At 36.7% G+C, this 24,667-nt stretch overlaps 1 protein-coding gene across 1 annotated transcript in view; it reads right to left on the bottom strand.

The window, feature by feature from the left end:
- LOC137662233 (dynein axonemal heavy chain 8-like) overlaps window positions 1–24,667 on the bottom strand; it is a 145,384-nt gene that overhangs the window by 40,272 nt on the left and 80,445 nt on the right. The window contains 14 exon segments of the mRNA XM_068398455.1: window positions 1,333–1,500; window positions 2,858–3,034; window positions 4,989–5,092; window positions 7,807–7,925; window positions 11,211–11,437; window positions 12,018–12,182; window positions 12,634–12,787; window positions 13,698–13,828; window positions 15,412–15,534; window positions 15,954–16,146; window positions 19,895–20,058; window positions 20,609–20,718; window positions 21,260–21,473; window positions 23,228–23,350. Coding sequence (XP_068254556.1) covers window positions 1,333–1,500; window positions 2,858–3,034; window positions 4,989–5,092; window positions 7,807–7,925; window positions 11,211–11,437; window positions 12,018–12,182; window positions 12,634–12,787; window positions 13,698–13,828; window positions 15,412–15,534; window positions 15,954–16,146; window positions 19,895–20,058; window positions 20,609–20,718; window positions 21,260–21,473; window positions 23,228–23,350 — 2,172 coding nt within the window.

Raw genomic sequence — 24,667 nt, 5'->3', positions numbered from 1 at the left:
AAGCAGTTATACTTCAGTAACTAGGCTTGAAAGTTGTTGATGTACTTTCCATCTTCCATATTCCCATGTTGCAATTTAAAAAGCATTTAAGAAGCAGCATTTCATAAAAAATTGAACCAAGATAAAGCCTCAGAGATACAGTTGTAACTTATCTAAAGAATGCAAAAAAAACCTGCTTATGCATTTGTGAAATGTGATCTAAATTCTTCTGGAAAGGGAAATCATTGGTTTTAGCTTTTTTCTAGCAAACATTTAACATGTTAAAGGCAACTCATGGAATAACTGCTTATCCCATTTCATTATGTCAGTGGAAAACAAAAAGTTTCGATGATTTCTTAATTCCTGGAAAGCTTAAATAAAAAGTAAGAGCTCTATTCATATTCAAAATATGTATTTTTCCTCATCTACATGACAAAAGAATTTAGGCAGTAATATTGGCAAATTAATATGCTAATATGTTGGGGCCCTGGGTCGTGGGAAGAACTATAGAGAGGACATACGAGTACACTGTTGTGTATGTGCTGAGGCAGCATGGGACAGCAAGCAAGTATAAGGATGTGGCTTTGCTTAGGCTCATAGCAAGTATCCAATCAGAACAGCAGAAGAGGCGCGTGGACAGAGCGTGCACAGTGCTTGCAGCCAATAGCTTAAGGCGTGATCGCGAGATAAGGAAGTATGTATGCTATAAAAGAGCTGTGTTAACTGCAATAAAGTGGCTATCAGAGCATCACATTGGTGTGCTGTAGTCCGTTCCTCGCATGGACCCCAACACTAATAGAGGTAGAATGGGATTTAAAGAATGGCAGGAGAAGGCATGGAAATAAGAGTATCCTGAGAGAAGATCAAAGTCCAAAAGGAAAAAATGGCTGTCTGACCAAGGAATTTGGGCCAGGAATACTGAAATACAGAATGGGAAAAGCTACTCTCTCTTAGTCAGGCAGATAATCTTTCAAACAGTCAAGGAGCCTGGGAGGATCAGAAAAGAATGTTTAAATGTGAACCCACAAGTTCCCAAAGATAAGAGGGGTTTTCCAGAACATCCTTATCTCATGTGTGGTTAACATGGTTGGTATGATTGCATTTTCCTTGTCCTGTTCCTGGCGTATGACCTGATGGCAAATAAATCAAAGTTCCTACTGCAAAAGTCTCTAAGCAATTCACCTACTACTTGCTACCAAATAAACTCTATTTATATACTATGCCTATCTTAAAACCATACGTTTGCATTTTTGCAAATTCTGTCCTGTTTTGAGTATACAGCATCATAAATTCTCTGATATGCAAGTTGCTATTTCTGATGTTTAAGAAATACTGTTTGAAAACTCCACTTACTTTTAATGATTCTCCCCACGATGGCTTGCAGCAAGGCTTTTCTGGATCCATGGTAACTGGGTCTACTTTCTTTTGGAATAGTAGCAGACAACAGTCCATGACCCTCATAATTAGGTGAGGAGGTTTTGCAAGTTTTCTAACAGTAGCGATATCCACTGGTTTGATGGTCTATTTGAAGAAAAATGTAACAGAATCCTGCATCAATGCCATTATTCTGTTTTTCCATTCAAGATCTTAATTTTAATGTTTCTTTGTCATACTTTTCTCTGAAGCAAGTTTGTACTGAGTACATACAAAAAAGTGAGTAATTGGACTTTAACAAATTTCATAGTTTCATGAAAACTTTATTATTTTAATGAATATATATTAGAAAAGGATATTTTCCCAATGCTAAAGACACCACTCAAAAATAAAATTTAAATACATGGAACAGCAGCATTAACTGAACTTGTCAGTTTAAGTGACTGAAGTATATTGTAAAATTGCATAAGACTTAATTAAAACAAGTTTCCTTGGTAAAATAGTATTTTGGATTTTTAAGGGTTAAGTGTCATTATTTATTCTGAGATGGATTTGGTTATTTTTGTTGTTTTTTAAGTTATGATAGGTATGAGATACTGCTTTTTTACTTCATTTTCTAGTAGCATCACTGACACTTTGCTGAGTTCAATAACTAATACAAAAATAATAAATAACTGCAAACTTCAAAACTAACATTAATTTTGTGTCTACAAAATATACGCATGTCACTACCTGTCTAGAAGGAGTAGTTACAGACACATTATAGAAACCACAGGATAATGTATGAGTTCACACATCTTATAAGTGAATTTTGTGACCATTTTTGGAAGTTTCATTTATCTCATTATCTAAATGTCAGTGTAAGAGCAAACAATGCTCCTTTTCTGGCTTTTTTTCACTCAATATTTTTTGTCACATAAATTCTGGTAACTGGAACAGGCGGCCTTAAAAATATAATACATCATTGATTTCTGATTCCAGAGTTCTTTACTTTATAATTGTTCAGAGCAGAATAATGAAATTAGGTAGCGCCGTAATGCCTTCCTATTTCTTAACCCTGATTCTGATCACCCTGAATCCACTTTGGTTTATGTTTCTCTCCAAATATATTTTTGGTGAAGGAAGAGACAACTTTTTATTCCTCTTAAAAGAAAGATGCAACTAGTGAAGTATGAAGAAAAAACATTCCTTTAGCACAAGAAGTATTCTCTTGAATTCAGAATAACAGATATTTTAAAGGCATCTGTAACTTTTGGAAAGCTTTATGCCTTCATAAAGATCAAGTATTAGGGTGGAAACAGAACAAACACTATAAAATAATCTCTACGTGCTTAAGGCAAAATGTGAGCTCTGTAAGTATTCATCAGAGACATGACCACTAACTGTGAAGAGCTGGTGACAGCAGTCAAAACCAAGTGACAACTGCATGTTGGTGGCTCTAGCCTTTTTTTCATGGGTGACTCAAATAGTACTATACTAATCAAAATGTAAGAATTTTATTCACATTCAGCGCAGCTTCTGCTTCTTCTAACGCTGGTTTAGCTGCCTCCAGTTTATTCGCTGCTTTCACTTTTTCTACATCTATTTCATCTACGATTTTTTGTGCTTTATCTTTCACACCTTGGACTTCATTTTTTACTTTAGCTGAAGCTTCAGCACTTTTTGTGACTTCTGCTAGTACCTGGAATTGATAATAAACACATAAAATGTATAAATCAAAATGGTGGAACAAGTGATTAAGTTATCAGACACAAAACAGATATGTAAAGGGTATTATACAGAAAAATGTAAAGCTAACCCTAACTATATGGAATAAAAATTAATACAATTTATGGAACCCCCATGAAGAAATATCATGAGTCTCTCAGCAGTAGCTGAATAGTAAAAAATGGATTATTTTTATAACACCTAGAAGACCTTTCAGTGGCTTTTAAAGCCAGTTTTTTATTATCCTATTTGAACCTATACTTTTTCAATACAATAGGAATTTGCTTTTTTCACTATAATTCTGCAGATAAAAGCAAAAATAGTATAGCTAATAAAACTAATGGAAGATGGCAAACATCTGCATCAATGGTCAGCCTGTCTTTTACTCCTTTAGTCTAGACTCACTTTTAATCAGTCTATTCAAAGAACAGCCCCATGTGAATTCACAGAATGAAGTTATCCATTTGTATCTGGTTCTTCAGTACATATATTTTTAATTCTCTTATGCATGTGTGACACAGTTGGTGCCAGAATCTTTTTTGACCAGTATCAGCTATAGGCTCAAGGCTAGCACTCTGTATGCATTTACAAGAACATAAATAATGCCCCCAAATACCTGTGAGAAAAAAATGATAGATAAAATCCCCAAATCCCTAAATCAATTTTTTTTCATGAAATCCAATTCTGATTTCTATAGGGCTCAGTATTAGGGAAAGAAAGAAATATATAAAATATTAACAATATTACACATAGGTTAAATAAATGTCTGTTCTTTTATTATTTGTCCATATATCTTCTACTTGTGATGACTCATAAGTAATGCCCTACTGAAAAAGTTGACAGCTAAGAGGCTATGTGAATGATTGCCAGAGAGCTATTTAAAAATTTATATCAAATATAAATATTAAACAAAGTGAACTCTACCAGCATATCTGTCATACTCCTGAAACGTGAGAAGTGTAACTTTACCCCTTTCTGACATAATTTTCTCTCTTACGAGATTAAAGGCCTTGAAGAATGCAGGCAGACCCTTGGCCATCACTAGCCAAAAGTAGCATTACGGTATCTTTTGGGGACAGACCTTTTAGCAGGGCCCGTTGCAATATGACAAGGGATAATGGTTTTAAACTAAGAGAGGGTAGATTTAGACTAGATATAAGGAAGAAATTTTTTACAATGAGGGTGGTGAAACACTGGAACAGGCTGCCCAGAGAGGTGGTAGATGCCCCATCCCTGGAAACATTCAAGGTCAGGTTGGATGGGGCTTTGAGCAACCTGATCTAGTTGAAGATGTCCCTGCTCACTGCAGGGGGATTGGACTAGATGGTCTTTAAAGGTCTCTTCCAACCCAAAACATTCTATGATTCTATGATCTTTCGGAAAACAGAATGCCTATATTAATACATTCCCTAACATACCCTTCCAGAGAACCATTTTGGAAACTAGATTTCTACCAGACGATCAATCTCATGAACACACAGACACCTTACGAATGTAGAAGACAAAATACGAATCTGAACTGTGGTGAACTTTTTCCTAAGCAATTTTGAAATAGTTAAGTCCTGTTATCATCTGTTAACTTCTTATCTGCAAATAAGTGCACATATAACCCCAAATTTAATAAACGTCAATCAAGCACACAAAAAAACAAGAAACAAAAAACGAAACCTGATGCTTATAGGAGCGGGTAAGAAACAGAAGGAGAACAAGGAAGGACTTAACCTCTGTTGCAGTCTTAAAGCGCCTCACTTTCAGAAGCAAATGCTGAATCAACATGCTACAGAGATAGGAGTGAAACCTCAGTTTAGACCACAAAGCACATTTTTTGGGTTGTACAAATTATGAGAAAATTCTGCAATAGCACTTTACCGCACTATATTTCCTGGTGCTATCCACTTCCTTTTGCTATTTAACACTCAAGTACTTACTTCATCTGCCTTAACAGATGCCACAGCCAGTTCCTTCTCCTTAACGGCCAACTCCTGAGAGAGTTTAGCAACAGATTCACTGGCCTCCATCAGTTTAGATAGACCTAATAAGTAAAATAGAAAATTTAGAAAAATGAAAACTATTTTTTTCCTAGTTAGGTAATACAATCTAGCTCTAGATCCCAAATGCCTTGTACCTTGTGTTCTCATTTAAGGTTGTGTAAAGGAGATAAAGTGGGTGCAACCAGTCATACTATCGTGATTGTGCTTACTGTTCACTTTTCATGGATATAAATAATTTTACAAGGTGCAAAATTATTATAAACAAGCTTGATTCTTCAAAAGAGACATTCATACTTGTTCTATTTTGTTATAGCTGTAAACAGTACCTAAAAGAGTATAGCTGGAAATTATCTGCAATAAAATATATACTTACACTCATTATATTGACTTTAAAAAAAAAAGGGAGGAGTATGTCAAAGAATCTGTTGTGTCATAAAATCACAGGACAATCAGAAAATGAGACTGATACTGCAATTTGTATCATTGCATGAGGAAATGACAAATTTCAGCTACAACTTATCTAAAGCAAGTTAAAAAGGCACCATATATTTTGGTCCTATAGAGAGAATCAAAGTAATCTTTCACCTCTTGTTAATGTTTTTTGTAACTTCTCTGAATGATGACTGCAGAAAAGTAGAGAATATAGAAAAATTATAAAAATCTTTATAAAGATACTAAGCCACAGTACTCCTAGCATCTCAAGGATGTAATTTCTGTCACTTAATTCGAGGAGATCTAGCAACAAGTTGCTCAAATCAATGGCATGCCCACTTTGTCAAAGCTAACCTGGTCTTTTTGTAGAATCACAGTTCTATATGAAAAGACATTATCTACACATGTGGTTCTCTACCAAGGATTCCCCAGATAGCTTCTGAGAGAAGACACAAGATGTTAAGCATTCAGAAATAATTGTAATTGTCACTGGATCTCAGTTTCTTCCTCATCTGTCTTACAAGATTTTTCACCCAAAGTGACAAAGCAGAAGAGAAGAGATTAATTCTACCTTTCAAAATATGTTGCTCGTATAGATATTACAGTGCTGACAAGCAGACTTTGTGTGCTCGAGCCAGAGACATTTCTAGAAAGCGGTATTGATCGAGGTATTTCTTACAATTTTGCTGCTTTACAAACATCTTGAATTGACCTAGACATCATTACATACAGGAAAACCATTTCAACAAGGAGATGGAAAGAGTGACGTTATCTCAGCCGAGTTTAATAACATAAAATTTAAATCCCATATCAGGATAATCTCCTAACAAACTGAACCAACTTTCAAAGTTAATCTTTTTAACATTCTAAATCTTTTTGACATTAAGTGATGAAAGGCTAAGGATTAAAGGATGGATGTGTGAGAGAGTAGCTAAATAACAAACTTTTTGAGAAAGTTCCTTAGGAAGCAATAAACAGCGAAGCATCAGGGATGACCAGTATTGTTGTTTTGTAATACAGCTTTTCTATGCAAGTGAAACTATTTTGAATATTTTCTAACTGGCATGAGTAGTGCCCATAAGCTGACACCCATGATTTTCTGAGCATCGATGACAAAGATGCTGCAGTAGAAGATATACATGTACATTGTCACCTGTACGTGATTATTTTGTTTTGATGACCACATAGGGAATTAGCAATAATATAATGTGAGATGCTAGGAAAATCTACACGTGACATTTTTTTGGCAGTGCTGAAGCTACTTAGGTAGCTTCTTTTAAACTATTTTTGAAAATAGAAGAACTGGAGAAAGAACACAAAAACACTGCCACCCTCAGAAATCTTTAAGACTCTCAGACTTGATCCCCATCTCAAGCAAGACTAATGATAAGTTTTGATTTCTAACTGGCAACAGATCCATACAAGGAAATTTGCATAACGTGAAAATTGAGAATCTCTTACTCCTCCACACTCCACTCTAATTCAGCAAACAGTTTGTGAATATCTACACATTCTTATTCTATTCTTTTCTTCACGTGAAGTGTACCAGTTGCATTGTTAATCATTGTCTAAATGTTACATCCTTTTACCTTTGTATAAAAAATCTTATCATGTAGAATTATCTGTTCTGTTAGACTGATATACAGTATCTTTTCCCATAAAAAACAAGTTTCCTAAGCTGTTCTGTTGCCTTTGCAAATTTAGAAAAGCATATCTAGATGCAAACCAGAGAAAACTGGAAATGTATTCTTAAACCAGTAAGTACTAATCTAATGCCAAAGATTAGGTAATTTCAAACAGATATCCAAAATTAGAAGAACATTTCAACCATACTTTTTCTGTATTTCAGATCCCTTGTTATTACACAACCACAAGTAACAGCTACTTATTCTACAGCAGAAATCTGAAATAAATCAACTGTGAAGCGCTCAGACTGTATAATAAGACTTGCCATAGAAAAGACCAGAAGCAAATTAATAAATGTGTTTAGAGCTACCTCTCTCTACACTAGTAAATCACATGTTTTCTCTGGCCATTTTCAGGTTCTGCTTTCTATTACAAATGTTAAAATGGAAATATTCAATTTTAATATAATGCTGAGATGAATGACTAAGTTGGCAGCATCTTTGAGGCATTTTTGTAAGAGAATCATTGTGAGTTAGTGATAGCTGGAGTGCTTGGAAATGGTCCTCATATGCTACCAGTTTTGTATTGTGATCCAGCAGAACTGATTTTAAGTGATCACTGAATAAGAAGACTAATATTAAAACCAGATCATTTGAGACCATCTATGGAAATATACATTTATCCCTATTTTGCTTACCAATTTGCATACGTTCAGCTTGTTCATTAATACTCTCTAACTTTTCCGTATAAACTTCTTTGTAGCCATTGATGAAAGAGAGATAGGATTTAGGTGTTACATAAGCTCTTCTTCGAAACCTAAAACACGGTATATTGGCAACATCAGCTTCGTACGTATTTTTGATATGTGCAACCATTTGATTACTTCCAATGAAACAGAAGATTATATAAAACAAGTCTTTAATTCAGTCAAAATCAAATTTCTTCATAATGCAAACCCTTATTTCTGATTACGTTGTTTTTATCCACATAAGCAATATTAAAGATCGTTGAATTTTGTAAAGATTTCAAATTTTCAATTGAAAGATTGTACACCAATGCACGCAGCATGGGGAATAAGCAGGAGGAGTTAGAAATCCGTGTTCGGTCGGGGGGGCTATGATCTAGTGGCAATTACAGAGACTTGGTGGGACGCCTCGCATGACTGGAATGTGGTCATGGATGGCTATGTCCTGTTCAGGAAAGACAGGCTGCTAAGGAGAGGTGGTGGAGTTGCTCTTTATGTGAGTGAGCAGCTAGAATGTATTGAGTTCTGTCCAGAGGCGGATCAGGAGCGAGTTGAGAGCTTGTGGGTGCGAATTAAGGGGCAGGCTGGCAGGGGTGATACTGTTGTGGGTGTCTATTACAGGCCACCGGATCAGGATGAGGAGGGTGATGAGGCCTTCTACAGGCAGCTGAGAGCAGTCTCGCAATTACAGGGCCTGGTTGTTGTGGGGGATTTCAACTACCCTGATATTTGCTGGGAGGCCTACTCAGCCAGCCATCCCCAGTCCAGGAGGTTCCTCCAGTGCATTGATGATAACTTTCTGATGCAAATGGTGGATGAGCCAACTAGGAGAGGAGCGCTGCTGGATCTGATCCTCACTAACAAGGAGGGTCTGGTGGAAGAGGTGAAGGTTGAGGGCAGCCTTGGTTGTAGCGACCATGAGATGGTAGAGTTCAGGATCTCATGTGGCAGGAACAGAATAGCTAGCAGAATCGCAACCCTGAACTTCAGGAGGGCCAACTTTGGCCTTTTCAAGCAATTGCTAGGGGAAATCCCATGGGACAGGGTACTAGAAGGTAAGGGGGCCCAAGATAGTTGGTTAGCGTTCAAGGACTGCTTCTTCCGAGCTCAAGATCAGAGCATCCCAACAGGTAGGAAGTCAAGGAAGGGTACCAGGAGACCTGCATGGTTGAACAGGGAACTGCTGGGCAAACTCAGGTGGAAGAGGAAGGTGTACAGATCGTGGAAGGAGGGGCTGGCCACTTGGGAGGAATATAAGTCTGTTGTCAGAGGATGTAGGGAGGCAACTAGGAAAGCTAAGGCCTCCTTGGAATTAAACCTTGCAAGAGAGGTCAAGGACAACAGAAAGGGCTTCTTCAAATACATTGCAGGTAAAGCCAACCCTAGAGGCAATGTGGGCCCACTGATGAATGAGGTGGGGGTCCTGGAGACAGAGGATAAAAAGAAGGCGGAGTTACTGAATGCCTTCTTTGCCTCTGTCTATACTGTTGGAGGCTGTCCTGAGGAGCCCTGGACCCCTGCGGCCTCAGAAGAAGTCAGGATAGAGGAGGAATCTGTCTTGGTTGATGAGGGCTGGGTCAGGGACCAATTAAGCAACCTGGATGTCCATAAATCCATGGGCCCTGATGGGATGCACCCGCGGGTGCTGAGGGAGCTGGCGGAAGTCATTGCTAGGCCACTCTCCATCATCTTTGCTAAGTCGTGGGCAACAGGAGAGGTGCCTGAGGACTGGAGGAAAGCGAATGTCACTCCAGTCTTCAAAAAGGGCAGGAAGGAGGACCCGGGTAACTATAGACCGGTCAGCCTCACCTCCATCCCTGGAAAGGTGATGGAGCAACTTGTTCTTGGTGCTGTCTCTAGGCACATCAAGGATAGGGGGATCATTAGGGGCACTCAGCATGGCTTCACCAACGGGAAGTCTTGCTCAACCAACTTGATAGCCTTTTATGAGGATGTTACCCGGTGGATAGATGATGGTTAAAGCTGTGGATGTGGTCTATCTCGATTTCAGTTAAAGCGTTTGACACGGTCTCCCACAGCATCCTCGCAGCTAAACTGGGAAGTGTGGTCTGGATGATCGGGTAGTGAGGTGGATTGTGAACTGGCTGAAGGAAAGAAGCCAGAGAGTAGTGGTCAGCGGGACAGAGTCCAGTTGGAGGTCGGTGTCTAGCGGAGTTCCGCAAGGGTCGGTCTGGGACCAGTTCCATTCAATATATTCATTAATGACTTGGATGAGGGATTAGAGTGCGCTGTCAGCAAGTTCGCTGATGACACAAAACTGGGAGGAGTGGCTGAGATGCCGGAAGGCTGCGCAGCCATTCAGAGAGACCTGGACAGGCTGGAGAGTTGGGCGGGGAGAAATTTAATGAAGTATAACAAGGGCAAGTGTAGAGTCCTGCATCTGGGCAAGAACAACCCCATGTACCAGTACAAGTTGGGGACAGACCTGTTGGAGACCAGCGTAGGGGAAAGGGACCTGGGGGTCCTAGTGGACAACAGGATGACCATGAGCCAGCAGTGTGCCCTTGTGGCCAAGAAGGCCAATGGCATCCTGGGGTGTATTAGAAGGGGTGTGGTCAGCAGGTCGAGAGAGGTTCTCCTCCCCCTCTACTCTGCCCTGGCGAGGCTGCATCTGGAGTATTGTGTCCAGTTCTGGGTCCCTCAGTTCAAGAAGGACAGGGAACTGCTAGAGAGAGTCCAGCGCAGAGCCACGAAGATGATTAAGGGAGTGGAACATCTCCCTTATGAGGAGAGGCTGAGGGAGCTGGGTCTCTTTAGCTTAGAGAAGAGGAGACTGAGGGGTGACCTCATTAATGTTTATAAATATGTAAAGGGCAAGTGTCAAGAGGATGGAGCCAGGCTCTTCTCAGTGACATCCCTTGACAGGACAAGGGGCAATGGGTGCAAGCTGGAACACAGGAGGTTCCACTTAAATTTGAGGAAAAACTTCTTTACTGTAAGGGAGACTGAACACTGGAACAGGCTGCCCAGAGAGGTTGTGGAGTCTCCTTCCCTGGAGACATTCAAAACCCGCCTGGACGCGTTCCTGTGTGATATGGTCTAGGTAATCCTGCCCCGGCAGGGGGATTGGACTAGATGATCTTTCGAGGTCCCTTCCAATCCCTAACATTCTGTGATTCTGTGATTCTGTGAATAATGGGAATGAAGATAATGAATTTGCAACATAATAGTCATTACTTTTCATGGCCTTTGCATACATTCATATAGGAGATTTATGTTTGTTTGTATTAGTCTTAAAAGATGCTTATTGATTGACATAACACAATGAGTTCAAAAAACACTATCGGTAGCAATACTTTTGGGATTAATTATTGCATGTGTATAAAATATATTACCTTTGGAAATAATTCTCACAGCTTTCTGAAACTATATCATGAAAGACACCCATGGTTTCCACTACTTGTGCTTTAACTGATGCAGAGCAAACCATATTAAATTCTGAAAGAAAATAACTGGCTACAGCTACAAGAGCTTCCTTGGGCCATCGACTGAACCAATCCATAGTGCACCCTGATATGAGACCAGGAAATTTCAAAGACCGTGCACGGAACTTCTCACCAACCTAAAGAGAGTAAATGTTAATTGATGATATGATACTTAATTAGGTTGATCAAAATGTTTAACTCATATAAACGACTAAATAGTCTATTTTTTTCCTTGCTAATTTTCTGCTTAGAAAACCTGCACAGTTTCTTTCTTTTATATAAGTATTCTTCTAAATTTCCAACATTCAATATTTTACAAAATTTGAACAAACTTCATGAAAAATATAAATGTTTCTTAATATTTTAAAACTTCAATTAACTTATTTTAATTTCCATTAAATTCTTGTTTTCAAGTAACAAGGAAGAATTCCACAAAGATGCTTTCATTGACTTGTATTACGAAAGAATACGCCAGGAGGAAAAAAATAAAAATCACTTTAACATGTAAGGAATGATTTAATTTTTAAGTATTTTGCTTTTAAGTTCTGACAACTGTAGTATTACTGTTATTATCTCAGCAATTACAATCAGACTTCAGTAATCTTTTTACGTGCCTTTAAATCTCCTTAAAAATATAAAGCTTGAATAATGCTGTCACACCTCACAAGATAATTTGCTAATGGAAGTAAGGAAGACAGATATGAAGAAAAAACTTACTGGAGAAAAGCAGAGGACAACATGCAAGTTCTTCTTTGCCCGACTTAAAAAATACTCATAAAGATTATCAAAGGTAGGAGGACACCGAGGCATCTCTTTTTTCATCACAGGTATTAATCCTTGGGTGATTTCATCCAATTCATCCCGAGCAAATAAATTAGAAATCTTTTTATAAAATTAAAATTGATAAGAAAATAAATTGCATGGATGTAATTATTATAGAGTTTATAAATATTTGTGTGTTTACACCTGTATCTCTCTCTCTGCATATATACAGTTCAGATGGATTAAAACCCAAATTTGTCCCTGATTTAAACTTCATGTAACTCCATTAAAGACTAGGAAGTCTAACTCAGGAGAAGTACAGATCTTGACTGGCCAGTGAATCCTCATTTAATAAAAGCTACTGAAATACCCGTCACAGCTCCTTATCTTTTCCTGGCTTACACTGAAACAGAGATAAAGGAACTCCATACCAAGAGTACTCCTTATTTTAAAAGTTGAGATATTTTAGAGTTAATCTTTATTGATTTTATTATTACCAAAATAAATAGAAATAAACTAGTGGGGACAAATTCTGCAGTTTCCTGCTTCTAAAGTATGTTGAGACTCTTACCTCGCCTGAAGACAGCAGATTATTAATATATTCCAAAAATGACTCCTCTTTTATTTCATTATCAGTGAAAATAAAAGTGATGCCTTGTCCTTCTGCTCCAGCTGTTCTATACAACAATTTTAAATCATCTGACAGATTGCTTACATTATAGGATCTAGGAGGAATAAGAAACATTTCCTGTTAATTCAAAGCAACTCAGATACTGCTATTTTCAGATTATAGTGTTTTATAAATGATAGGGAAAACATCCTTTGTAAACACAGAGATTTTGGCTCAGGAATAGTGTGCTAGTTTTGTCTAGGATAGAGTTAATTTTCTTCCTAGTAGCTGGTATGGGGCTGTTTTGGATTTGTGCTGAAAACAGTGTTGATAGCACAGGGATGTTTTAGTTACTGCTGAGCAGTGCTTACACAGAGCCAAGGCCTTTTCTGCTTCTCACACCACCCCACCAGCGAGTAGGCTGGGGGTGCACAAGAAGTTGGGAGGGGACACAGCTGGGACAGCTGACCCCAACTGACCAAAGGGATATTCCATACCATAGGACATCATGCTCAGCATATAAAGCTGGGGGAAGAAGGAGGAAAGGGAGGACATTTAGAGTGATGGCGTTTGTCCTCCCAAGTAACGGCTAGGTGTGATGGAGCCCTGCTTTCCCGGAGATGGCTGAACACCTGCCTGCCCATGGGAAGGAGTGAATGAATTCCTTGTTTTGCTTTGCTTGTGTGTGCAGCTTTTGCTTTATTTAAACAGTCTTTATCTCAACACATGAGTTTTTTCACTTTTACTCTGCCAATTCTCTCCCCCTTCCCACCAGGGGGGAGTGAACGAGTGGCTGTGTGGTTGCTGGATGGGCTTAAACCATGACAAATAGCTAACACATGGTCCAGCTTTTTCAGTTCAAATTTAATCCAATGTTGTATACAAACCAGATACAAATTTATTGTTTTCCTTATTTTGAAATGGTGACAAAATGAAAAAATAAAAAAGGTCGTTAAAAAGGTTATGACTGTGTGAAGAGAAAGCAATAGCATGAACTGGATTTATACATTCCTTGCATTTCTTACCTGGTTAAAGTGATCTGAAATATTTTATAGCCAGCAATAAATGAGGCCAACCTTGAAAGACTTTGTTTTCCAGAACCACCAACTCCAACAAGTAAAGCATTTCCATATGCTGTCCGAATTATCCGGGAAATCTATATAGGAAAAAATAGAAGAAAACCTTATTAATAAATTTAAATTAAAACATTAATTAGCAAAATTGAAAATCTGTTATACTGTACACTTTATTTACTAGAGTACAATGTAAAGATTATTAAAAGGATACTTGCAGAAAATTTTTCCTCTCAAAAGAATACTACTACATTCTTTAGGAATTTGGGTAGCTAATGAAAAAGCTGCATGTAAGAATATAGGATAGTTATAATTAGTTACACATAAGATTTAAAGACATAAAGGGACACATTTAGAGCTTCATTCTATGTTGAAAGTATCATTCTGAATGTGTTTAAAAATATCAACAAAAAACCTTTAGCTAGAAGAATAAACATAGTACATTCCTAATTTTAAGCATCTGAAAGACTTGGACACATTTAAACCATCATTTAGTGTTATCTTCTATTTTATCCACCTTCAACATTTTCTTTGAGATAGTTTTCTTAACAAGTCTCCCAGATACAAAAGCTGGATTACAAATTTACTGGTTTCGCTTTTGCTTTTTTACATATCTCCTGTATATACATCATATCTTTCTTGGTTTTACTATATGTTAGTGCGTTATTATTTTTAGATGCTACAGTTTGCTTTATTCATGTCAGTTTTGTAGAAAATGCAAAAGATTGGCATCTACGTCAAGCTTTTGAATTCCATTCATTTTTTCCTTCAAGGAAATTTTGGTTTTATGCACAGTTCCCAGTGAGCCTATCGAAATAATTTCACATTTAGACTTCTATTTTAATATAGTTATGAGGGTGACTAAATTTATTGTCACCATAGTTACAGCACAGCTCCTTTCTACTACCTAACTGCACATCCCAGATATTCTGGTTAAAATTTGCCAATGGAAATAGAGTATCAGAGACTTCCAAGGTCTTCTGAAATTCATCTAGCATCACATGAACTGTATTTAAAAATAAAATTATTAAACAGATCATCAAGTTAAAGTAATTCCTCAGATAACTAACACAACTTCTTAAACCTGAGGCACAGTGCTTCAAACAAATCTCATGCTTAGCCTTTTTTTTTCCCCCCATGAATCAGATTCTGACTTCAGACGAATTATTTCCTTCTATCTTCCTTTCTGAATAGGGGTTCAACTGATTGTACACTGAGACTTTCCTCTACCCTACACACTGATTCTGCTGAAGCCCTAATTTATATTTCTTTTCATGTCTCTCATCCAATCAGATTCTGCCTCATGTTGCTTTGGTCACTTGTCAGGAACAGATACCTTTGAAGTGTTCTTTGAATTATTAATGATTAAAAATCATTCTATATGCAAAATATAAATGTGCCTTTTTATGACATCACCTTTCCTATCAAGGAAAATCTTCTGAATACACAGAAGCTTAAACAAATATAAAAAATAAGGTATTTATTACAAAATATGAAAACAGGTAAAACGACTGTAGCTATTTTCCTAGTTCTTGAAAATGACTACGCAAAGATGGCAAGCAAGTTCGGGGATAAAAGTAGCTTTTCAGAATGCCCTCTAAGCACAGCTTGCCCAAGTCAGGAACACTGTTGCGACAGTTCAATAAAAAAGCAACAAACCCCAAACCTTAATAAGATGTGTCATTGCATCCTTAAAAAACACCAAATCAAGAAATGATCCTCTAATACATTCATTGTGTTGTCTCTGATACATTTGCAATTTTTCACAAAGAAATTCAAAGCTTGGAATCTGAAAAAAAATTTAAAAAAATTCAGTAACAATACTAGTGTAGCCCTTCAGAATTTAAAACTGCACTGACATTTTTTCACAAACTTGAGTTTATGTATTTGCCACGTGTAATGAGATTATCTTGTTAATTCACTGTAGTGATTGTAGTTGTGTTTAAAGCAGAAATTTTATGCTAATGGTGGGAAAAAAAGGAGCAAGTAGAATAGGAATGAATGAACTACATTTATGTGGCATTAATAACTTTAACATCACTAAAATGATTTATTGCATACTAACCAGAAAAATCTAGATACATGTTCACAAAAAATGTGGTAGGTATTCAACAAAACTTTCTGTATGATATGAGTTCAGCAATATCACAGACTTAATAATGAAAGGAAAACTTCAGTGCCTAGTATTTTAGGCGTAAAATGAAATACCTCCTCATAAACTTTTGGTGGTTCAAACACAAAACCTTCTGGTTCATCACCAGTTGCTTCAGGCATCTCCCGTAAAAAATCTACAAAATACGGTTCAGCTTGGAGAACTTCTGTTAAGCCTTTATCCACATATTCCTCCATTGCTTTAGTAATAGTTTTATCAAACCAGGCTGTATCTTCAGGAGTAATAAATCTAAAAATCACAGATTAGTACAATTTAAAAAAAATTATTTCTAGTTATATAGGGAGAAAAAGAGATAATTAAATACTAAAAAAAAACTTGTAACAATTCAAAGAAAAATACATATTAGGCAATACATATTAGACAATAGTGACAGAAATGGATTAGGCAATATTCACAGAAATTAAATACTTCCATACTCTAAAGCATAATATTCAATCACATAAAACATAAAATACAGAAACAACTTGACTTTCCAGCTTTCACCTAGAACTAGGAAATGACAGATCATTTCATTTCTCAGACGAAAAAGGTTGAATGGTTTCCCAAATAACCATGGCTAAGTGACCCTTGTCATCTTTCAATCTGCAGCAGGATAGCATAGTTTATGTTCTTCATAGTACTGCCTATGAAACTGCAATAAGATAAGGAGTAGTGAAAGAAAGATAGTATATATCACTACAACCTGACTTCACTCTCAGCCCCTCTTACATCAAAATCCATAATTAACGTAGGGTGATATATATTGCAGGAGGTGGGGAGGGGAGGACTAATGCAGATTGAAATAAAGCGAAGTCTGCAAACACAATACTAGTGACTACATTTCATTGTTTAAACAACTGTATCTGCTTCCATTGTTAGGTTTAAGATGGTTTTAATACCTTTCAAGATCTTTGACTACTGTGATTATCTGTGGTTGTGATTATCTGAGAAGCAATCAAGAATGATGCTCAGTAGTAACTGGTAAACATAAAAGGCAAGAACCACCTCAATCCCAGAAAAAGGGAATGTCAACTGTGAATGCCAAACTACAGAAAAAAAAAAATTCATCTTTACTTCTTTTCCTTTTCAGTGATACATCTGAGAGGAAAATAGGACAAACATGAAAAAGCTGTACACAGTGCTCTGAGTTTTCAAATAAGACAAAGAATACTAAAGAACTGTGGTACACAGACAGCCTAGACATACATTATATACTTCATTATTGTTAGAGGATCTTAGTGATGACATTGTAATACTAACCACTATGGAATCTAAAAGCAGCGTGGAAGAAGAGACTCCACGACTACACTATCTCTCTCTCTCTCTAACATATCTGTACAAATACGTATCTTCCGTGTATTTTTAAATTCCCCACAACAGATAAAAAAAAAAAAAAAGAACCTTTCTGTAAATGTCAGTGATATTACTCCTAACTTTAAAGCAGAAAATAATACACTCAAAGCTTTATGACACTTTTGCATCAGTGGGTATGATCCTAACTTCAAGTTCAAATTAAACATTTCCCCCTTTTATATCAACAGCACTCTATTGCACATGTACATACATATACATCAGTTTCACGTAAATTGTAATTTTGCATAACGTATGGTAGTTCAGGCACTTAGAAATATGAGCACTGTTTGTTAGACTTTGTAGTGGATTTACACTGAGTAGGCTTTCTCAGATTATAGAGAAATAACTACTAAAGTCAGCAGAAAACTCTGGCCTTCATTTTTATATTCTTGACAACTCATAGATAAGATTTCCTTTTAGATTTCCTGCATGCATTTTCTGAACTCAGTGTATGTATCTAAGGAGAGAGGAGAAAGTGAGCAAGATTTTCAAATTAGAGTTCCTCTGGGATATTGGAACTGGTCATAATAGCAATCTTACTTCCCTGGCTCTTAACTCAAGTTTGTTAATGCACCTTCCCAGGGAAAATGAGAAGGCATCTGCCAGCTGATTCAGAGCTCTCAGGGAAGAAAATGAGGGATTCTAGAAGATATGGGTAGGGATGGTAAACAAAACTGGTTGACAATGGTCTACGTTTCGTTTGGAACTGTTTCTAACATTTACCTGAAATGGAGGGCAGTTGTTTTATCCACCAGTTTTGGCAATGTGTAATTCATCTCTAAGTTTTATATATCTCGTTTTGTTTCTGTTTTAACTGAGTACATGCTAAAGTCCACATACCAATGTATACTTAGGAGGATTTCACTTTATCCTTCTTATCTTTTGAAAACAGAGATGGAACTCTTTATAATTCTTTTATACCTTTGCTCTTTACATTGACAAGTTACAAGAGCAGCCCTGAGGAGAAGGACTTGGGGGTGATGGTTGATGACAAGCTCAACATGAGCCGGCAATGTGTGCTTGCAGCCCAGAAGGCCAACCGTATCCTGGGCTGCATCAAAAGCAGCGTGACCAGGAGGTCCAGGAAGGTGATTCTGCCCCTCTGCTCTGCTCTTGTGAGACCCCACTTGGAGCATTGTGTCCAGCTCTGGGGCCCCCAACGTAAGAAGGACATGGAGCTGTTGGAACGAGTCCAGGGGAGGGCCGCGAAAAACATCAGAGGGCTGGAGCACCTCTCCTATGAAGACAGGCTGAGAGAGTTGGGGCTGTTCAGCCTGGAGAAGAGCAGGCTCTGGGGAGACCTTCTAGCAGCTTTCTAGTACCTGAAGGTGGCCTACAGGAAAGCTGGAGAGGGACTTTTTACAAGGGCATGTAGTGATAGGATGAGGGGAAATGGTTTTAAACTGAAAGAAGGTAGATTTCGATTAGATATTATGAAGAAATTCTTTCCTGTGAGGGCGCTGAGACACCGGAACAGGTTGTCCAGAGAAGTTGTGGCTGCCCCCCTCCCTGGCAGTGTTTAAGGCCAGGCTGGATGGGGCTTTGAGCAACCTGGTCTAGTGGAAGGTGTCTCTGCCCATGGCAGGCGGCTTAGAACTAGAGGATCTTTAAGGTCCCTTCCAACCTAAACCATTCAATGATTCTATACTGGAATAACAGCGATTAAGCCTGACTGTGCTTGAATACAATGCAATCATTATGTATGCAACTTGCCTGCTACCATGCCAAATCGTCTGCACCAGACTGCATTTATGTAGCCGGCATCTTACAATAGATAAGTTCCTATGCTGAATATTGAAAAAATTCTGGTCATGGCAGGTAACTCCTAAGCACTTGCCATTTCAAGACCTTTATGTTTAATTAAAAGCAAAAGCAATACAACATGCCCTCTGTTTTAATTTCTTTCACTTTGTGATAGATTTATAAAGTAAAGGCAGTGTAATAAAATACACTTACCTATTTTTAAGAGTCAACATTTAATGCTTTAATTGTAAAGCATTAATTTTATAAAAATTATGAAGGTCCTTCGTCAGGACAACAGAATAAGAAATAATTATATTCGTGAAAATCCACAGTAGTAGTAGCATATGTCAAGTTTTTACTGGTAGCTACAGTACTCCATCTAGAATTTCACAAGAAATTTAAACACTGTAAACACAAAAATATTACTGGATCTTTAATGCATACAGCTCATAACTGTATCTGTTTTATGAATAATTTAAAGGAGATTTAGAGGAGATGGGCCATTTTTTAATCATAGGCATGTGATGCTTTTTTCTGTGAGGAGATCAAAGCAATTTTAAATTATTCTCTGTATATAAATTTAGGATACACTACAATCCAATCCTCTTTTTTACAGAGGAACTGGCTGAGTGTAGCCAAAGATAAGTGCAAAAAATGTAGGCTATAACATAGAATATGTGTATATTTTTGGAGTTCTCCATCCAATTACTGTTCTAATCTATTAGTACGTAGCATGACATTTGTTGGGATAATACTCCAATGCAGACTGCCTGTAAAATAAGACAAATTTTTTCATATTGGCCTAATAAGGTTTATCATATTAAGAAGTTTTACAGATGTATGAGCATAAATGAAGTAAATGGCTAAACCTGCTAAGTATAAAATGCTATAGTTATTATACCTGTCAGCAATTACTCTGGTACATTCGTGTTTAAAAAGTGTTAGAAGGACAGTGCTGTTGTTGCATTCTTCCGCCTTTATAGTTAACATGCCTTGCCAAATTCTAGAAAGGTCTCGAAGGTTGAAGATATAGTGGAATTTAGACGGTGTAGGCAGCATTTTTGTCTAAAGAAAAATATTGTTGATATTCAAAATTAATAACATTTCGAGGGTATCAAGAATAATATAAATTATGAATTTATAATTAATAACACATATGAAATATAAAAATAACAAAACTAACTTTCATGCAATACTGTGGGTAAACACTTTCTAAGAAGTCATCAAAAATATCTCAGTTGCTTGGAAGCAGGACCTAGCACTAAATGTAAAACCCCAATTCTTATAAACATGTAATTATTTAATATGTTGCTTTGTGCTTTATAAATCAAAAATAATTTATAAAGAATTTCATTCTCTGTTCCTTAGCTGTATTGATTAAAGCTTTGCGTAACGTGAATAAAACTATAGGAATGAATGGACTGATATTTCCATTCATCTGTCTTGTATAGTGATCTGATATTTTTCCAGATTGTATCTCTAAAACTTTTTTAGCCCATCTTTCTCCTGTTATTTTTATTGTTATAGATATGTTCTTAAGGAATATGTGCCTAAATTACACTAATAGGCACTCTGTTCAGACTGATCGTGATAAAACTTTCCCTGTAATTTATACCTTTGTCCACTGCCACAATATTCTGCCTGTTGGGACCAATTTTTTCACCGTATCACATACTTCAGGGCTGAATTTTCTACACGAATGAAAATATCCACAGCCAATAATACCTTAAAAGATAAAATGCAATATACAATTAATCTCAAGTTGTAGGATATAATAAGGTAGGTTGTGAGCAAGACATGTAAGTACTTATTTAAAACATTAATTTGCTTTTAAATTACAGATGAAATAATTTTTACTCTCTTGTCCATGGCTTTTCTGAACTGGTGTAGAAACAACTGGCAGTAACTGCTGGCTTTCCACAATATACTGTATTGACAAAGTTATCAGAATTGAGAACTTCAGCAGCAGAGGGCATTTCATACAGTGAGGGGGAATGGTAACCTACATAGTAATAGCAGTGCTCATATTCTTCCAGGAAATGCCATTAATTTCTTATTAATTACTTTGCTTGTCCAAAATTAGAAAGACAAACTTTTAAAGGGGTTACTTTCTCTTCCATGGCACTATTTTTGCTGTAATACAGCTTCAGTTGTTTCACTGGAAGTACTCTGAATTTGCATGACAAAAGTGAGAGAGAGAACATACTTTTATATGTTTTAAACCAATTATGGAAAAATTTTATACTAAAACAAGAGAAAGAAGTACCAAAAATTTTGTCTATGGATGCATTGGATGGCAATGTACAATTGAACACACAAAACTGTCTTTTTAAACGTTGGGGAATATCATTACGGCCTCCTCCAGGATGTATCATTGCTGCTATTAGTTGTACATCTACAATTGTAGTGAAGTCTCCAGGTTTATCCAGGCTGTACATTCCTTTCATTTCCATCATCTGACGAACGATTTCATTTGTTACCTGCAAGTTTATGTAACTTGTACAAATTAGAAATTCAAACAAGAAAAAAAGAAAATATACCCTGATAATTTAATTTCTTCTTGTAACACTACCACTAATCCCTAGAGAGAAGTGTTCACCTTAATCTAAACTCAGATTAAACTATCTTCTTTAGTCATATGGGATATCTTGGTTTATGTGATTTTAAACAGATACTTTCAGAGCTGTACTACCATACAGTATCAACAAAATGTGTTTGTATTCCTTTTAACTAAATAAAGCAATGAACTGGAAAAAAAAAATTGGTTTGTTCCATATTTTGCTGCTGTACGTTCAGCTCCAGATCTTCAAACTATGCTTTTCAGTTCTCCCTTGGGGCTCCTTTGAAGCAAAACAGCTAATTATTTTTTGAAACAGGAAGATGTTTATTCTGAAAAGGTTATTCGCTCCACATTCCACTCTACAGCATCTGTATGGACCAGGAGGCACCAGAGTTTGCCCCCATAGCAACTGCTCCAGCGATATTCAGCAAGTCTTATGTGCTTACACACCCCAACAAAGCCACATGATATGCAGTAGGGCACCAATTGCAAACCATCACTGCATTAAAAATATTTCAGCAATGTCTTGAGGCCATAATGGAAGACCTAGTGCAGGTCCTTCCATAATGGAGATTCTTCCTGTTGAACACTGCCTGGGCCTGTGAGGGCTTTGCCTCAAACACAGTCAGCTATGTTCTAGACTATGGTCAAGCAGTTCAGTGTTGTGGGTTACTCAATGCTAGTTTCAATTTTTTAAAAAAATTAAAGTTCTCTCCTGTGAGAGCAAATGATGCAAACCAAAGAACTGATATATATTAGCATTCAAGAAGAAGGCCAGGTTCCACTTCAGAGACACTAAAAACACATGCTTGACTGCCATTTTGACAAAAACACCTTTCTGAAGTGAAGAAGAGGAACTATTCACTCTATATAGACTCACTTATATTCGTACTGACACTTAAATATGTGTCCAAGCCCACTCTCACAACCAGACCTACTACCCACACTGTTAACAATCCAGCTCAATGCTATGAGCAGCCTTAACCCAAACTGTGAGCATCACTGAAGCCAGAGAGCCTGAGCGTTCAAAATTGCACAGAGGCTCCAGATTTCTCATTTGTTATTTACTCTGAGCAAATAAAAAGAAAGTAACGCATATTTGGTCTTTATGTTAGAACAGACATTCCAGAAGACCTAGCATCCTGGGCTGAAAATACTTCAGAGCTACTGTGAGACACTTTTGCCTGATTTTGGGTCTGTATAGGCATATGAATGTTACACACCCAAATTGTACATGAGCTCATCAAAAGACAAAAATCTTTAATCCAATTCACAAGCCAATGTGTTACCCGTGGATTTGGACACAGCCTTTATTGCTTTCCCAAATGTATCACACTTTCATTTTGCAGAAAGTTTGTTTACTGATGCTCTCAAATTAATGTCAATCTTGAAACTAATAATATAGCATTTTAGTACAGTGATGCTTTATTTAGTCTTAAAAAAAAATGAGAAAGTGGAGATAATGTAAGATATGACACCATTATCCTACATCTCCCTTCAGTAAATCTAATCTGCTCTCTTTTTTTTTCTTCATCAGTGCACCATAATTAGAAAGCATTTCCAGTAATTAAGTTAATTAAAGTACTGAGGAAGCCCATTGATTTCCATGAATATTACATTTTTAAAAAGCGCAACAACTTGCGAATAAGTCATATTTGTTAAAAAACAGTTTACCTGATCTCCCCATTCATTGATAACTGGCATATTGATATCATCAATAAAAACAGTCATTTTTCTGCCTCCAGGAGGTCCATAAGTACTTCCAATGCGTTTGTCCACATAACTCTCTATTGTCCTCTAAAAATTAAAGAAAGTTCTTGGTTTGCATCAAAGCAACAATATTTAAAAAGTATTGTTAGAAAATGTGTTACTTATTGCTTTCTGCTACAGCACTTATCCAGTCATTGTCTCTTTTTGTTAGTAGATTCATCTCTGATTCTTCATTAAGGAATCCTCTTCTCTTGTTCATTACACTCATTCCTATGCAATTCCCCAGCCTTAGGATTATGTCCTGCAACCCACCTCTGGCTACCAGAGAAGTTTTTAAAAAGTTTTCAAACTTGGAAATTATTATTCCATTATCAGCATGGAAGCCAATTATGAAGTCACCAAACTACAATGACATTAATTTTAGTATGATGCATTGTCTCTGTATGAAACATGACATCTTCTTGTGAATTGTATTTCAGTCTTCAAACATGTCAAGATTAATGCAAGAGAAACTGCTTCGAGAAAAGAAAATGAACAAATCAGAAGTTGTGAATTCAGTTGCTTTTTTTTTTTCTCTTGCTTCACAAATCAATGAGACAGTGGGAAGATAGAGCACACACAATTTGAGAAATTAAGGGTTAATCAACATTGTATTAATTATGAGCAAGCTAGAACATCAACAAGCAGAAATAGTATTCTCATTATCTACAGTGTAATTTTTATAAATATTGGACTTATTTAGAAATGTACTTAAGAATCTCCCTTCCAAAGGGTAGCTCTGGAGAGGAATGGAATCTGATTTCAGGGAGTTTGTCATGCACTGTCTGAAAATTATGATTGCTTTGGATTTCCCCTAGCTAAGTTCAATTGATTCATATTTGCAGTACAACTGCAGACCATATAGAGGCAACTGAGATTCCTTTTACAATGATTTCCCAGATGTCTTGTAAGCTAAGTAATGTAGTATTTTAACATTTTTGTGGCAATAACCTTGAGTTTTCAACTAAATAAGAAGCAGGATCAAACAGACAAATAAGACATTGATATGTAATTGAAATAAATCTTCAAATTTCTACAGCTCCACAGTAGTTTTAAAAGTACTTGGAACATAAACAATGGCAGAAAAAATACCTTACAAGATGGTAGCAAATGTTTTCTTACACAAATAACTTTTAGTTTTACAAGCATAACTGTCATCCTATATAAGCACAGTGGCATGTGCTGTCATAAATCTATAAGTATTAACAGCATTTTAGAAACAGAAAACAGATACAAGTTTTTGTACAATGTTTTTGTCCCATTTTTTCAAAACAGAAAATAATTAGCTGAGAGTTGTAAGATAAACACATATAGAACATTGTTAGCATTAACGTGTGATTTTGGACATATGTGATTAAGGTGAAA

The sequence above is a fragment of the Nyctibius grandis genome, chromosome 1 (genome assembly GCF_013368605.1).
Source record: "Nyctibius grandis isolate bNycGra1 chromosome 1, bNycGra1.pri, whole genome shotgun sequence".
In the NCBI taxonomy this organism is placed as follows: Eukaryota; Metazoa; Chordata; class Aves; order Nyctibiiformes; family Nyctibiidae; genus Nyctibius; species Nyctibius grandis.
Note: the sequence above shows the minus strand (reverse complement) of the source record. Positions and strands in the feature narration are given on the sequence as shown.